General features: G+C 37.6%; 1 protein-coding gene across 1 annotated transcript in view; it reads left to right on the forward strand.

The window, feature by feature from the left end:
* sntb1 (syntrophin, basic 1) overlaps window positions 1-8,610 on the forward strand; it is a 41,720-nt gene extending 33,110 nt beyond the window's left edge. The window contains exons 4-7 of the mRNA XM_066690404.1: window positions 2,082-2,218; window positions 2,369-2,565; window positions 6,885-7,075; window positions 8,123-8,610. Of these exons, the coding sequence (XP_066546501.1) occupies window positions 2,082-2,218; window positions 2,369-2,565; window positions 6,885-7,075; window positions 8,123-8,215 (618 nt within the window). The 3' untranslated portion in view covers window positions 8,216-8,610. The remainder of the gene's footprint in view (window positions 1-2,081; window positions 2,219-2,368; window positions 2,566-6,884; window positions 7,076-8,122) is intronic.
* The last annotated feature ends 5,254 nt before the right edge of the window (window positions 8,611-13,864 follow it).

Here is a 13,864-nt window from a genome sequence, read left to right on the forward strand (position 1 = left end):
CAAGCTCATAAACTCAACCCTGAAAGAAGAGTTTTGTTTAACCGCAATGACTTTGTCTTGCCTTATGAAAGAAGAGCAAAGGGAAGCTGGGGGAACTAAAAGTTTTGGTGCAGGGTGCTCAATTGTCACACATCGCTCTGCAGAGATAATTCATGTAATGGATGTATCATATTACAGTTATCAGGCAAACCGCATTGATGAGTGTTGATAACGTCAAAATCAACGAGACAATTCAAATTACTCACCAACATGCAAAGTGCATTAGTAAAATCCCCAAATGATGCCCCTTCTGAAATGTTCTTAAAAGTATACCCTCCCTTCTGAAATGTTGGAAAGTGTATTCTGTACCTGATCAGACCTCATGCTACATACTCAAACCTGCAATAGAACCCTAAGCGATTTACTTTTCATTATACAAATGTTAATTTGCACAGCTTACACACACCTTTGGCTCTAAAAGTGAAAACCTGGCACACATCCTGCTTTGCCATCTCTTTCAGTTTCACAGTCACAATTGAGTCAGACTCAATGTCATAATGTTGTGGAGCTGATAACACAATCATCAAAGCAGCAGGAACAAGAGCACCTTCATTTAAACCAACAAGTACCATGGATTGCATAAGTATTCACCCCCCAAGGACTTTTTCACATTTTTTAGTGTTACAATCAGGAGTTAAAATTGATTTAATTGGAATTCTCTCCTTTCGATTAACACCACATACATGTCTTAATGACTGACAATTTAAAATTTATAGTCTTACCAAATGAAAAAGTTAAATCTCTGTTAAGTTGAATATTTGAGAGACCTAAGATTGTATTTGAACTTTGCATTATATAAGTTTTGACTTCAGACTTGGCTGCTCTGGCTTGGTTCATGCTCGTAGTATGAATTCTGTTTCAGCACTAATGTGTTGTGGTTTTGTACAATGAAAGCTCATTTCTTACATGTATAAAAAAGAGGTGGAAGGTTAAGTATTTAACAGAAGGCTGACCATAGCAGAAAACATTTAGATTTAATGGAAAGATTTTTATTATAAACTTCATATAGATGTATGTTGCTCATTAGAGACCATTGCTTCTTTCCTAATCTCCTGTTTCCTACTAAATATTCCTGTTTTGTACCACAAAAGCCTAATGCCATTTGAAATTTAAAAAGGGGAAAAAGCCCTTCAAGTTAAATGAATTGCTTTTTTCCCCCACCTGCTTAAAAACAACATCACAGAACTGAACAATATTTGACAATATTCTCAGTACACATTGTCAATATTAGTTTAAGCCCGTCTTCTGTTTAGGAAAAACAAATGCATTGTTTAAAAGAAAAATCCAAATCGTATGCTAAGATTAAGTTAATGGCTTTTTCTTTTTTCCTGGCATAAAATACTGTTTGGGTCATAATAAAGATAATTTGTTTTTTGAAACATTACAAATCAAAACATTCTCTGGGACACCACAACAGGTAATGTTTGGGTTCACTTTGTGTCAGAGACTGAAACATGTTTTCATTTCAAACATATGGAAGATACAAAAGAGTACCTGGCAATTGTAGTTTAAGAAAAAAAACCTATAAACATCCGAGGTGGTTTATTTCCATTCTGCAGAGATACTTGTAGGTTGACCATAATTAAACTGTGAGTCTCTGTGGAAAAACAAACACAGAACACAATTACACTTTGATTAGAAAACTAGGAACCCGTTCAGTTCCAAGGTTGAGGGTAACGAAGCCAGTGCCACAAGTTAGTTATTCTGTACATTGTCAATGATGTTTCAAAAGGTACTGAATACTTAGATTAAAATGTAGGCCTTGTGTTATAAATGAAATAATTACATTTTGTAGGGGAAGAAACTAAAATGAGCTGATTACTTTCAATGCAGAATGCAGTATTCTAATGATTATAATTTACCTCAAACATCTGCATACCTTTGTAGTGTAAGATTTATGTTTTTTCCTGTATTTAACAGTGTAGATTCTGTCCAGTTTCAGTCTTGTTTCTACCGACACGTGACAATGTGACATTTCCACCGATTTCTCTGTTCAAACGCATATTGCAACTGCATTCTACAGTCATGCTGTTTCCTCCTAGACAGAAAATGAGAAGCAGCGCTGGAAACCAGTCTTGGTGGTGGTGACGGAAAAGGACCTGCTTCTGTATGACAGCATGCCGAGGATGAAGGAGGCGTGGTTCAGCCCGGTTCATACCTACCCACTATTAGCCACGAGGTACAAATCAAGAACAGTTTAATGGCATTTTTAGCTGCCATATGCCAGCGATGGGCAACTCCATGCCTTGGGCACCTTCAGTGTCCAGTACCAAAGTCTTAGAAAACTGCTTTCTGTACCCTTATCCCAACCTTTTACTTTTCTTCTCAGGCTTGTCCACTCTGGTCCCGATAAGGGTTCCCCGCAGCCAGGACTGGAGCTCTCCTTTGCCACCCGGACTGGTACCAGACAGGGCATTGAATCCCATCTCTTCAGAGCCGAGACCAGCAAAGAATTGTCCCTGTGGACTAGACACATTGTCACGGGCTGCCACAACTCCGCCGAGCTCATCAAAGAGGTCATCACCAGTGAGTGCCCATTTTTTGAAGTTTGTAACCTTCAATTTGTAAAAGTGTGTGCCAAACATTTCAGACAAAGAGGACTGTGGGCAAAGTGTTTTGACCGGCGGAGAGCAAACAGAGTGTGAACCGATCTCACGTACAGCACTAAACTCGGAACGTTAGAGATAAAAAAAAATAATTCCACTGACATTAATACACATTTGTGAGGTATTTCAGCCTGCACACAAAGGTAAAAATACTTGGGTTAGTTAAAAATGCACTTCATAGTTATATAAGGAGGCTCATTCCATTTCAGGGAATATTTGCTTCTGTGGGTGAATTTGTCGTTTCCATTTTTAGTAAAGAATGGTACTAGGCCCAGACCTGGGGGATATCTGTGGGGTCAACTCCCATGGGACAAAGAGGTGGAGCTGAGGAGCAGTTATCTTATGCAGGGGGTGAAATTACAAGGACTGTTACACTAGCATTTCCAACAGTAGGCAGATGGGCTGTGTTTAGTTCTTACATACAGTATATGTGGAGAATACAGCATGCAGTCAAAGAGTAAGTAAATCAAAAACAAGTAATATAATTAAAAGAATGGAGAAATTCGACAAAGTGATTTAACTGGAAAAGTATACAATCAGGACTTCATTTGGGATTAGCAGTGACTTGTCAATTGTACCAAATTAACATTCACTCACCTAAAGGATTATTAGGAACACCTGTTCAATTTCTCATTAATGCAATTATCTAACCAACCAATCACATGGCAGTTGCTTCAATGCATTTAGGGGTGTGGTCCTGGTCAAGACAATCCCCTGAACTCCAAACTGAATGTCTGAATGGGAAAGAAAGGTGATTTAAGCAATTCTGAGCGTGGTATGGTTGTTGGTGCCAAACGGGCCGGTCTGAGTATTTCACAATCTGCTCAGTTACTGGGATTTTCACGCACAACCATTTCTAGGGTTTACAAAGGATGGTGTGAAAAGGGAAAAACATCCAGTATGCGGCAGTCCTGTGGGCGAAAATGCCTTGTTGATGCTAGAGGTCAGAGGAGAATGGGCCGACTCATTCAAGCTGATAGAAGAGCAACTTTGACTGAAATAACCACTCGTTACAACCGAGGTATGCAGCAAAGCATTTGTGAAGCCACAACACATACAACCTTGAGGCGGATGGGCTACAACAGCAGAAGACCCCACCGGGTACCACTCATCTCCACTACAAATAGGAAAAAGAGGCTACAATTTGCACACGCTCACCAAAATTGGACAGTTGAAGACTGGAAAAATGTTGCCTGGTCTGATGAGTCTCGATTTCTGTTGAGACATTCAGATGGTAGAGTCAGAATTTGGCGTAAACAGAATGAGAACATGGATCCATCATGCCTTGTTACCACTGTGCAGGCTGGTGGTGGTGGTGTAATGGTGTGGGGGATGTTTTCTTGGCACACTTTAGGCCCCTTAGTGCCAATTGGGCATCGTTTAAATGCCACGGCCTACCTGAGCATTGTTTCTGACCATGTCCATCCCTTTATGACCACCATGTACCCATCCTCTGATGGCAACTTCCAGCAGGATAATGCACCATGTCACAAAGGTCGAATCATTTCAAATTGGTTTCTTGAACATGACAATGAGTTCACTGTACTAAACTGGCCCCCACAGTCACCAGATCTCAACCCAATAGAGCATCTTTGGGATGTGGTGGAACGGGAGCTTCATGCCCTGGATGTGCATCCCACAAATCTCCATCAACTGCAAGATGCTATCCTATCAATATGGGCCAACATTTCTAAAGAATGCTTTCAGCACCTTGTTGAATCAATGCCACGTAGAATTAAGGCACTTCTGAAGGCGAAAGGGGGTCAAACACAGTATTAGTATGGTGTTCCTAATAATCCTTTAGGTGAGTGTACATCATGACCACCAGCCTATATTGATCCACTAGATTAAAAGATGTTTCCACTTAATTTGAGATTCGGTCATCTTCTAGGTATTTTTTCATTTATTGGGATCCATTCAATCACTTCTTCTTACAATGTGTCCGGTCCATTGCCATTTTAACATTTTCACTCTTTCAATTATGTCACATATATACAAGCATATATTAAGCATTTACTTCTATTAACTTACATTAGCACTATGAGTGTTTTATGTGACATTCACCAGCACGTTATATTTGTTCCTCATTAGGAAAAACAGGTGTTAACAGAACTCAACAGTAAGCGTTTTATGAATGCTTTCCTTTGTGTGAACCTATGAATAAATAATATGGACTTTATTTGCAGTGCTACGTAATACCGAAGGCCAGGTCACCTTGATACAACACTGGCCAATACTGATGAGGTCGTCACAAGAGTAACGCAAAACTTGCATTTAATTACTACTGTATGTTTCCCAAGCCACTGACTAATATGATCCTGCTTTGGTTACACTTGTTCTGTCAGAAATGTATATATGGCAACACAGGATGAAAACATCAGTACAATGGCTTTTGTGAACAGGCTAACTCTGACTTACTCTGAGGGGAGGAGGAATTTCCGTGAAATTGGCCAGGACTTTGTAGTTGTGAGAGAACTTTCATTGTGTGAGAAGAATCCCTTTCTGTTCTCTAATGCCCGTCTTCAGAAAAACACACTTTCTTTCTGTATTTTCCCCTGAGAGCTCTTACAAAGACAGCGCAATCTAAAAAGAGCAATCATCAAGCACTTTCTCTGTCTGCGGGGATGCAGCATTAGCTTTATACGTACATTCAGTTTGGCCTTTGTCAGTTAAAGCTATATGCTGTTTCTGAGTTCTACAAATATTTTAGGGGGCATAATTTTGTTACCAACAAGATAAAGGATCAGGTCATTATTATTATTATTATACTATCACTATTATAGTTAGTAGCAGTATTCCATTTGATATAGTGGTTTTCAAACGAAGATCTGGAGTGAATCGGCAGACATCAAGGCCCAGAGATAACGGATTGTAATCTTAACTGAAATACGGCCAACAGAAAGTCCCAGGTTTGCTTTCTTCTTAGGAGAAAGAAATTCCAGACACAATAAATGCCAATGGTTGTAAATTACCATGTGGGAAAAGGTGGTCATTGTAGTAATAGAACCTGATCCACCTTGCTTTAGGAACTTTATGTATTTTGCCACTTATCTTAGTGACTGAAAGGATGGTCTTTGTCTTGCGATGAGTCTTGATGTACGTGTGAGTGAATTCCCCCTGGTGGAAATTCAGAGACAGGCCTCGAGATCTCCTGATTCAGAAAGGATTGAATGGTTTCGCAGTTCATATAAAATGCACATTGAAATCAGAAGGCATTGCATAAGGGAGCTAAGTTCAGCATATCTGTTATCTGCTTGTTTGTGCGAATTTGTTTGCTGTATTGTTCTGCACATTTTCTTTGGTAGCATGATTGAGAATATGTGATTTATGTATTCTCTTGATTTTGAAAATACTTTACTCAGAATCATATACGATACACAACCCAGCTGAAGAGCTTTCTCAGAATAAGTGTTCTTCTTAGGGTTTGTGAGAATATATATACCATTACCAGTACTCCTTTTGACAATGGTTAAAAATAATGCTGCCTATCTTTTATGTTTCAAATTATTTATAATTCACAGGGGATTTTGAAAGTTATCTTAAACTATGGAATTAGCTAATTCTGTGAACTGTTGTTGTTTCAGGTACTTTGAACATAGCTCTAGGGTTAAGTACTACTCAGCCAAAGGTAATTCATAACAAATAAGGATCCCGTTTAATTCACTCCAGAGTATAGTATTTCTAATGAAAGCCAACGTGTCCCTGTGGCCTTTCTGTTAGTCTTGATGGCTGAAATAGGTTTGTTGAAGAGATCCAGAAATGTCGTACGACACACTACACCACACTGTGCAAATCAAGGCAGCACTGCCAAATACTTGTTCAGGATCCACACATACAAAAGCACAAGCCCACTGTAATTCAGCTATCATTAACTGTATAAAAGCGAACCCTTGTGTGCGCACAGTTAAAGTCAGTGGGCTTTAACTTTAACAGTGGATACAGAATAGACTTGCATGATATAGGAAATAGAATAGAGAAATGTATTTGAAAACTCATCTACACTTCTGTTACAGGAACGAACACTTAAGAACATCGATCTTTGTTTGTTTATATTTTACAAATAAACTAGAGTTACGGATTTGTCGAACTTATTAGTTTCTCCTCCTTGAAATTACTTTTCCAGGCCCAGAAAATATCTGAAGGGACTGAGAAGGTTTTGTGTACCTCCAGACACATTGGTGGTTTTGTCCAAAGTGGTCAGGCTTTCATGCAAGACAATGGTGGTGTATTGTCTTTCAGGTTGTGTGTACCAGAACCAGGAGTGCCGACTGACCATCCACTATGAGCAGGGCTTCTGTGTGTCGGCAGAGCTGGAGAGCGGCTCTGTACTAAAACCACTGTTCAGTTACCCTTTCGAGAAGCTGAAGATGTCCTCTGACGATGGCGTTAGGATGCTGTTCTTAGACTTTGGTGGCAAGGAGGGTGAAATTGTAAGTATTCCTTTCTCTTATTTAATTATTTAACTAATGGGTTTTGGAGCTTTTCTGCTCAGAGATGACAAATACTTCAACATTCATGGAAGACACTGCTTACTGCCAAAAGGCACCAAAGAGAAACAAAAGCTTTAAATCAGAAACCACTGGAGAATACTTGTGCATGGTCATTGCAAAACTAAACAATGTACTAGCAACTAAAAAGGTAGCATGAAATGTATGTTTAATATAGGCATAGAATTACTCTATAAAAATGACAACCTATTCTGTCATTTTCCTTTTATTTAGATTTTCTCTCCTTCTGTATGAGTTTGTTTTGCTTAGATTGTCATCTTAAGTAATTGTTCCGCACTCTGCAATTCACGGTAAATGATGTAAATAGAGCCTGAAAAGATACCACAAAGCCATCTGGGTAATGTATAATGGTAGTTTCCTTTCATTCTGGACATTTGCTTTGTTCTTATGCACTAAAGAATATCTGCCCATTCAGTTTTAAATAAAACATAGATGCCGGTATCCTTAGAACAGTGAAGTGAGCATCTCTGAGAAGACCGAACTGAGCTGATGAAATACTAATTCAGGAAACAGTTAACAACCACAAGATTCGTATAGGGCAGTGGTTTTCAACCCTTGTCTTGGAGGACCACCTACCCTGCTGGTTTTTGTTCTGAGCTCTCAGTTACTTAATTGAACCCCTAATTGAAGTAATAATTTGCTTACATTTGACTCTTTAAATTGTGTAAGTGATACAAAGTTGGTTCCTTAATAAGATAATAACTTCCTTATACAATTTTAAACTTAACTTAAACGCCCTACAGTTTAAAATAATTAAAAGGCTCTGATTTAGGAAATTATTACTTCAATTAAGGGTTTAATTAAGTACTTGAGAGCTCAGTTGGAACAAAAATATGCAGGGTAGGGGGTCCTCCAGGACCAGGGTTGGGAACCATAGGTATAGGGTAGAATATAAGAAATGTTTGTAACTACAAGAAATCCATATAACACTTTCAATTCTTAATATAAATATTTGTTTCTATATTGCAGCAACTGGACCTCCATTGTTGTCCGAAGCCCATCGTTTTCATCCTCCATTCCTTTCTGTCTGCAAAGATTGCACGGCTCGGCTTGGTAGCATGAGAGAAGGCTGCCAGGGAATGGACAGCAAAAACAAATTCTCCACTGACAGAGTAATCCTGAAGAACAGTAGATGATAGTCTTGCACATGGGAATCAAAAGACTCAAGTTCACTGTGTACAAATGAACATGGGGCGGTGAAAAGCATGGTGAACGGCAAACCGACACCCACAGGAAACAAATGGATCGTGTTTTAAACATTAGATCATTAAAGTATTTAAACAGATTACATTACACATGTGCATATTGAAATGTAACATGTTAATTACTTGGTAATTTTTTTTTTTTTCTTTCAAGAAAAAGTGTATTCTATAGTACTGTAATCACGAAAGGAATTGATAACACTAAGCTGTTTATGTTTTGAATAGAAAAATACTGGAAGTATTATTTTGCATTCATTCCAGTTTTGTTTGTACTTTTTCAGAAAAAAAGACTGCACTAACCTTAATTTGCAATATGATTAAGGCTAAAAGAAGATTGCTATTCTGTATGATAGTGGTCTAAAACCTTGATTGCAATGTTACATCTGCAGCAGCTAATGTAAATGATGAAGTTTAGTTTGTTCATGCACATGAATTGTAGATTATTTAAAAAAAACAACTAAAATTAGGTTTTTGCCACCAGTTTGCCTTCATTGCCCCGCAAGGCAGTGCTTCCTGTATATGTACAGAAAATATACTTATTTCCACCCTCCCCCCGCCGCTTCATGGAAATCTAACCATGTTCCAATCACTTTGCCTGGGAGTGCTTTGGATCTAGAATAGGGCTTTTTCAATTTCAAAGATTTCTTACCTCTTGTGAGAGTCATTGTTCAATCACTGTGATAATTGGACAAAAGAGGTGTCCAGGTAACTAGACTTTCTGAATGTTATCAGTGAAGATGTGCTTCATCTGTGGGACATAAGCTTATACAATTTTTTTCAGTGGAAATTAATATGAAGGAACCATGGCACTGTCTTGAAAGAAAATGAGTTATCTGATTGAGAGTTGTTGTCTTCTGAATATCTGAATGTTCTTAATCATTTAACATACCTACAATACATTTTGAACCTCTCTATTTGTTTAGCCATGTGGAAAAAATGCTCTCACTTATTAATCTAGTTTCCATGAGATTTAATCAACTGATTGTATGTGAATGGGAGACATATGATCATGATGTTCTTCAAATGCTTTTATGATTGCAGTCACCCCCATTTATCAAGCCATGCCCTTCTAATCATAGCTCTCCCAATTCAATCCCATCAGCCTCACCTGTTCACATGTGAAGTTGCTAGTTTTAAATTGGTTGGGAAGATCATGCCCAGGCCAGTCTGAATGGAGGGTCATGGAGGACGACTGATAGGAGGTGTGATTCCTCCTGTGTAGATCTCATCTTGATGAACAGGGGTGAACACAACCCTGAAAGTATTTGAACAGCATTGGAAATGCATAGGTCCCCAATTCTGGTAAAAGGTAACAAAATACACATTTTCACATCTGAAAGACAAAAGTGAGGTTCTTTTTGTTTTTCACAATAACTAGACTTAAAAAAGACTGAAAGATAATCAGACTTGCCAACAAAGCAAATCTTTTCATATATTAATTGCTGGATTTCATTATTTTTAAAGAAACATAAATCTGTCCTTGGGCAGAAGCAAGATTGACTGAAATTGTTTGTTCTAGGGATGTTAACACTTTTTGTTCCATTGATAATGAGAGTTAGTTTTGGCTTTGGAAACTTAGATTTCTGAAAGGACAAGCTAAACAAACAAAAGGCAAGGGAATTTCTCAATTGAGCTGCTTTGTTCAGACCTAGAACATGGAAAATCTTGGAAAAGATCCTAGGTGACCAACAATAAGTGCTGGCAGGCAGTTGGGTTCTTCATTGGGTGCAGGTGGCTTTCAGCACGTTGCAGTATTGACCATTGTTGTTGGGCCAAGAGTAGCCCAGCAGTTGGCAGAGTTAATCCAACTATGGGTCGGCGGATTCAGTTCCTGGCACTATTGACAAAGATTTGAGAACTTCACACAGATGTCTGATAAACTTTGTATGGTATAGCAGATGTTTGTGACCAATATAAAACTGGTCATCCTTTGTGGTCAAGAAAATGCACACATGAGAACAATGAAAAATGACAAACGGAATGCACCTTAAACTATTACAAACTAATTCCCCAACTTATTGTTTCCACATATAGGTGAATGCAGTCTCATAACTAATAGAGTAATGATTCTCCACTTCTAATAAAATAAGTAATGCTTTTAAAAGACAACTGACATCAATAATAGGCAGTGTGTTACAAATGGAAAGAATGACATGGAAACATCAACCATTTCTTTCTTTAAAAAAAAATAGATATTTGAGCAATATTTCCAACATTGTCTGTAATTATGGATCCCCAATTGTTCCAAGGTATAGAATTAAAGAATGATTTCAGTTTCAAGTCCTATGAACGCAACAAGAATCTCAGACTGTTGGTTGGTGAGCATTCTAGATCAATACGGATCAAATCCTTTATTTTATTTTCACATTTTTATTTTCTAACCACTTGCCAAAGCTTGTGCTTTTTTGATTCAGCTTGCTCTGAGTTTTTAACAGCAAAGCACCCTCACAGCCTTATTGAGGCAAATAAAGAAAAGCAGTAAGACCATGGACAGTTTGAACATTTGTTTCCATGTGCCAAAATAGTGCCCACAACAATATAATTTGGTGCCTATAGCTGGAACATATGTCCGCATGCGTGAATGCAAAAGTACATACAATCATTTAATGTGGTATGAATGGAGGTGGGTAAGTGGGAAGTTGCCATGATATTGCCTGATATACGATTCCTATCATACTCTGTGTGACCAGGAAGAACAACAAAGATCCAGTGTTCAACCAAGGACAGGAATGCGCTGGCACACACTGCCAGGTCCATTCCCTCCCAGCATACACCATGATGTGAGCACACAGATAAACGACAGCGGAGAACGATGTCATTCTCCAAACATTCAGTTTATTTCTCCGTTGGTCAGATGCCGGCCCTTTGTCCATTATCCGACCAATATTTAATAGGAATAAAAACTGGCTTGGAACTATGCTGCCAAGGACAGAAAGACTTTATTGCGGTCTTTTTTTGTGGTTGATCAATCTGAAACTTGTGTCACACTGTTGTGACATAAAACACTTGCTTCAAGGAGCCGCTTTGCTCTTGGCTTGTTTTGTGGGTGCTTAATCGTTCGCTGGTAACCTCGCCGCCAAGGATTCACTTGACAACAGTGAATGGCTTCTACGTGGCTCATTTCATGGCTGAGAGCTTGGCCTGTAATTGAAAATTTGTGCTTCACATTGTACTGAAAAATGGTATTCAGCCTATTTGCTGAATTTGCACCACTGGCTCGGGTAGGAATAAACTCGCCAACTACGATACCGATGTACATAAGAGTACCGTTGAAATGGTTGAAGATTAAAATAAGATTTTTTTAAACATCAAAAGAGTTGTTTGCCAGGTAGCTGAATGTAACGACACAGTATCATTGTATTTCAAATACTGATATTGATAAAGTGGATGTTTTCAAAGAAATCCCACTTAAGTTCTCATCTCAAACTTGTTTTCATGGCACTGTAAGGACATCACTTAACACTGACTATGCCAGATTACATATATATGTATTCACCCTCCATAACTCTATCCATAAACAAGCATACATCTGAAGAAAGGACTCAAAAAGAGGAAGTCAATCCTATGAATATCTGTGAACTTAAACAAGGGAAAGCTTCTCTCACAAATATGTCTAATTAAAACAAAGTAAACTTTAAATAAGGTTTGTTCCCTGCCATGAATGTCTTCCACAAGTGTCATTGCTTCATCTATAAGGAATATATATATATATATATATATATATATATATATATATATATATATATATATATATATATATATATATATATATATAATCACATTGCTTTAAATGATTAGATTTTGTCTTTGACTATCTCTTCTGTATGTAATAAAACAAGTTCACAGAATCCGTTTAAACCTTTCCCATGCCCCTTCATAGTTCTGTGGGGGATCCAGCGAAATGCTTTACAGGGAAAAGGGCCTTGGGGTCTGAATATTATTTTAAAACATACTCGTTCTATTTATAGTTAATTTACACTATGTGATCTAATCAAAGGATATTTTGGTTTGTCATCTGGTTTTAGAAGACATTCTTTTGCAAATTGTAATTAAAATGTATTATTTAATGTGCAACAATCATTTGTCAGGACAGACAATTTTAAGAACAAAACAAGCATACACTGTTTTATAACTGGTGGAGTTAAAATGGCTACCAATGGTCTTTCAAGTACTGTGAATTTATTTTCAGCTATTGTAGAGTGCACTTCAGGTAAACAAAAAAATAAAAAATAATAAGGCCATTTAAGACGGATACATTTCTGCCTTTACTAACCTCTCACAATTTCTTCAATTTTGAAAAAACTAAATAAAACGTGATTTTTATGTATGACTATGTACAATGTAGTATTTATTTGCACTCAATTTCAATAAAAATCCATTACACGCAAAGCAGAATGATGAAAAAAGTTTGAAGAGGACTATTTTAACTTTATTTTTCATTTTCCTCTATATGACTTTGCAAAATCTTCAATGTACTACAAAAGAAAAAGGTTGGCGCCGTTTCAAGTTATACTCAGAACTGTAGCTGTCATGAATATTTTTCCTTGCCTTAAGTTGCTTAAGTTATTTCTGAGAGTTTGTTTCTGCATCCCCATATGAGTCAGTCCCAGTTCCCTCAACAGACATTTGAGTAGGGTTTTTCTGCCAAGTCAGATTTTAATGAATTATCCTGTTTCATTGCAAACCCATTTTACTTCCTATTTTTGGGCTCCAGAGTCATTCTCTACAGTTTCTGCTTTGCGATGCTAGCTACCTAATAAATAACAACAACAAAAACATTTGAAAAGATTGGCTGCAGTGTGGAGTAGCAGAGTTGTGGGTTCAATCGCAGGTGCTGGACACTGCTGTTGTACCCTTGAGCAAAGTACTGTACCTAGAATGCACCAGTAAAAACCCAGCTGTATAAATGGGCAATTGTTTGTAAAAATAATGTAATATTGTAACAATTGTAAGTTACACCGATTAAGGGAATCTTCTAAGAAATATTATAATTTTAATAGTAAAAAAGTATTTATTCAGCTGGAAGTATGAATGTTTCACAGGCTTTGGTGCAAAATGCACAGCAGGGGGCTGTTCTGCTATGAGTGACGCTTTGTTATCAATTCACAACATTTGCAAAGAACTTCATGGACTTTTCCAATTGCATTTTGACTATACTGGTATTCAATTTAAGTTTGCAGTTGAAAGAATGAAGAGGTCTGTCCATTCTTTATGTAGCAATATGTCCCGGGCCCAACAAAAATACCACTTTGCTAGAGATTCAGCAACAGTTTCTACTTTGGCTTGGTTAATGAGACTTGCTGCAGCTAAGCAAGGCAGCTCTTAGTATGTACATTTATAACCAATATAAATAATATAAAAAATAAATGCACACACAAACGTAACACACATTACTGCCCTGTTGTCATTTTAACAATTTAGAATTGACAACTTTTTAACATACTACTCACAAATACTCCTTGTGCATCTCAATACAACAACTGACAGTGAGATTAATATAGCAGGGGAA

The sequence above is a fragment of the Amia ocellicauda genome, chromosome 18, assembly GCF_036373705.1.
Source record: "Amia ocellicauda isolate fAmiCal2 chromosome 18, fAmiCal2.hap1, whole genome shotgun sequence".
NCBI classification, from domain to species: domain Eukaryota; kingdom Metazoa; phylum Chordata; class Actinopteri; order Amiiformes; family Amiidae; genus Amia; species Amia ocellicauda.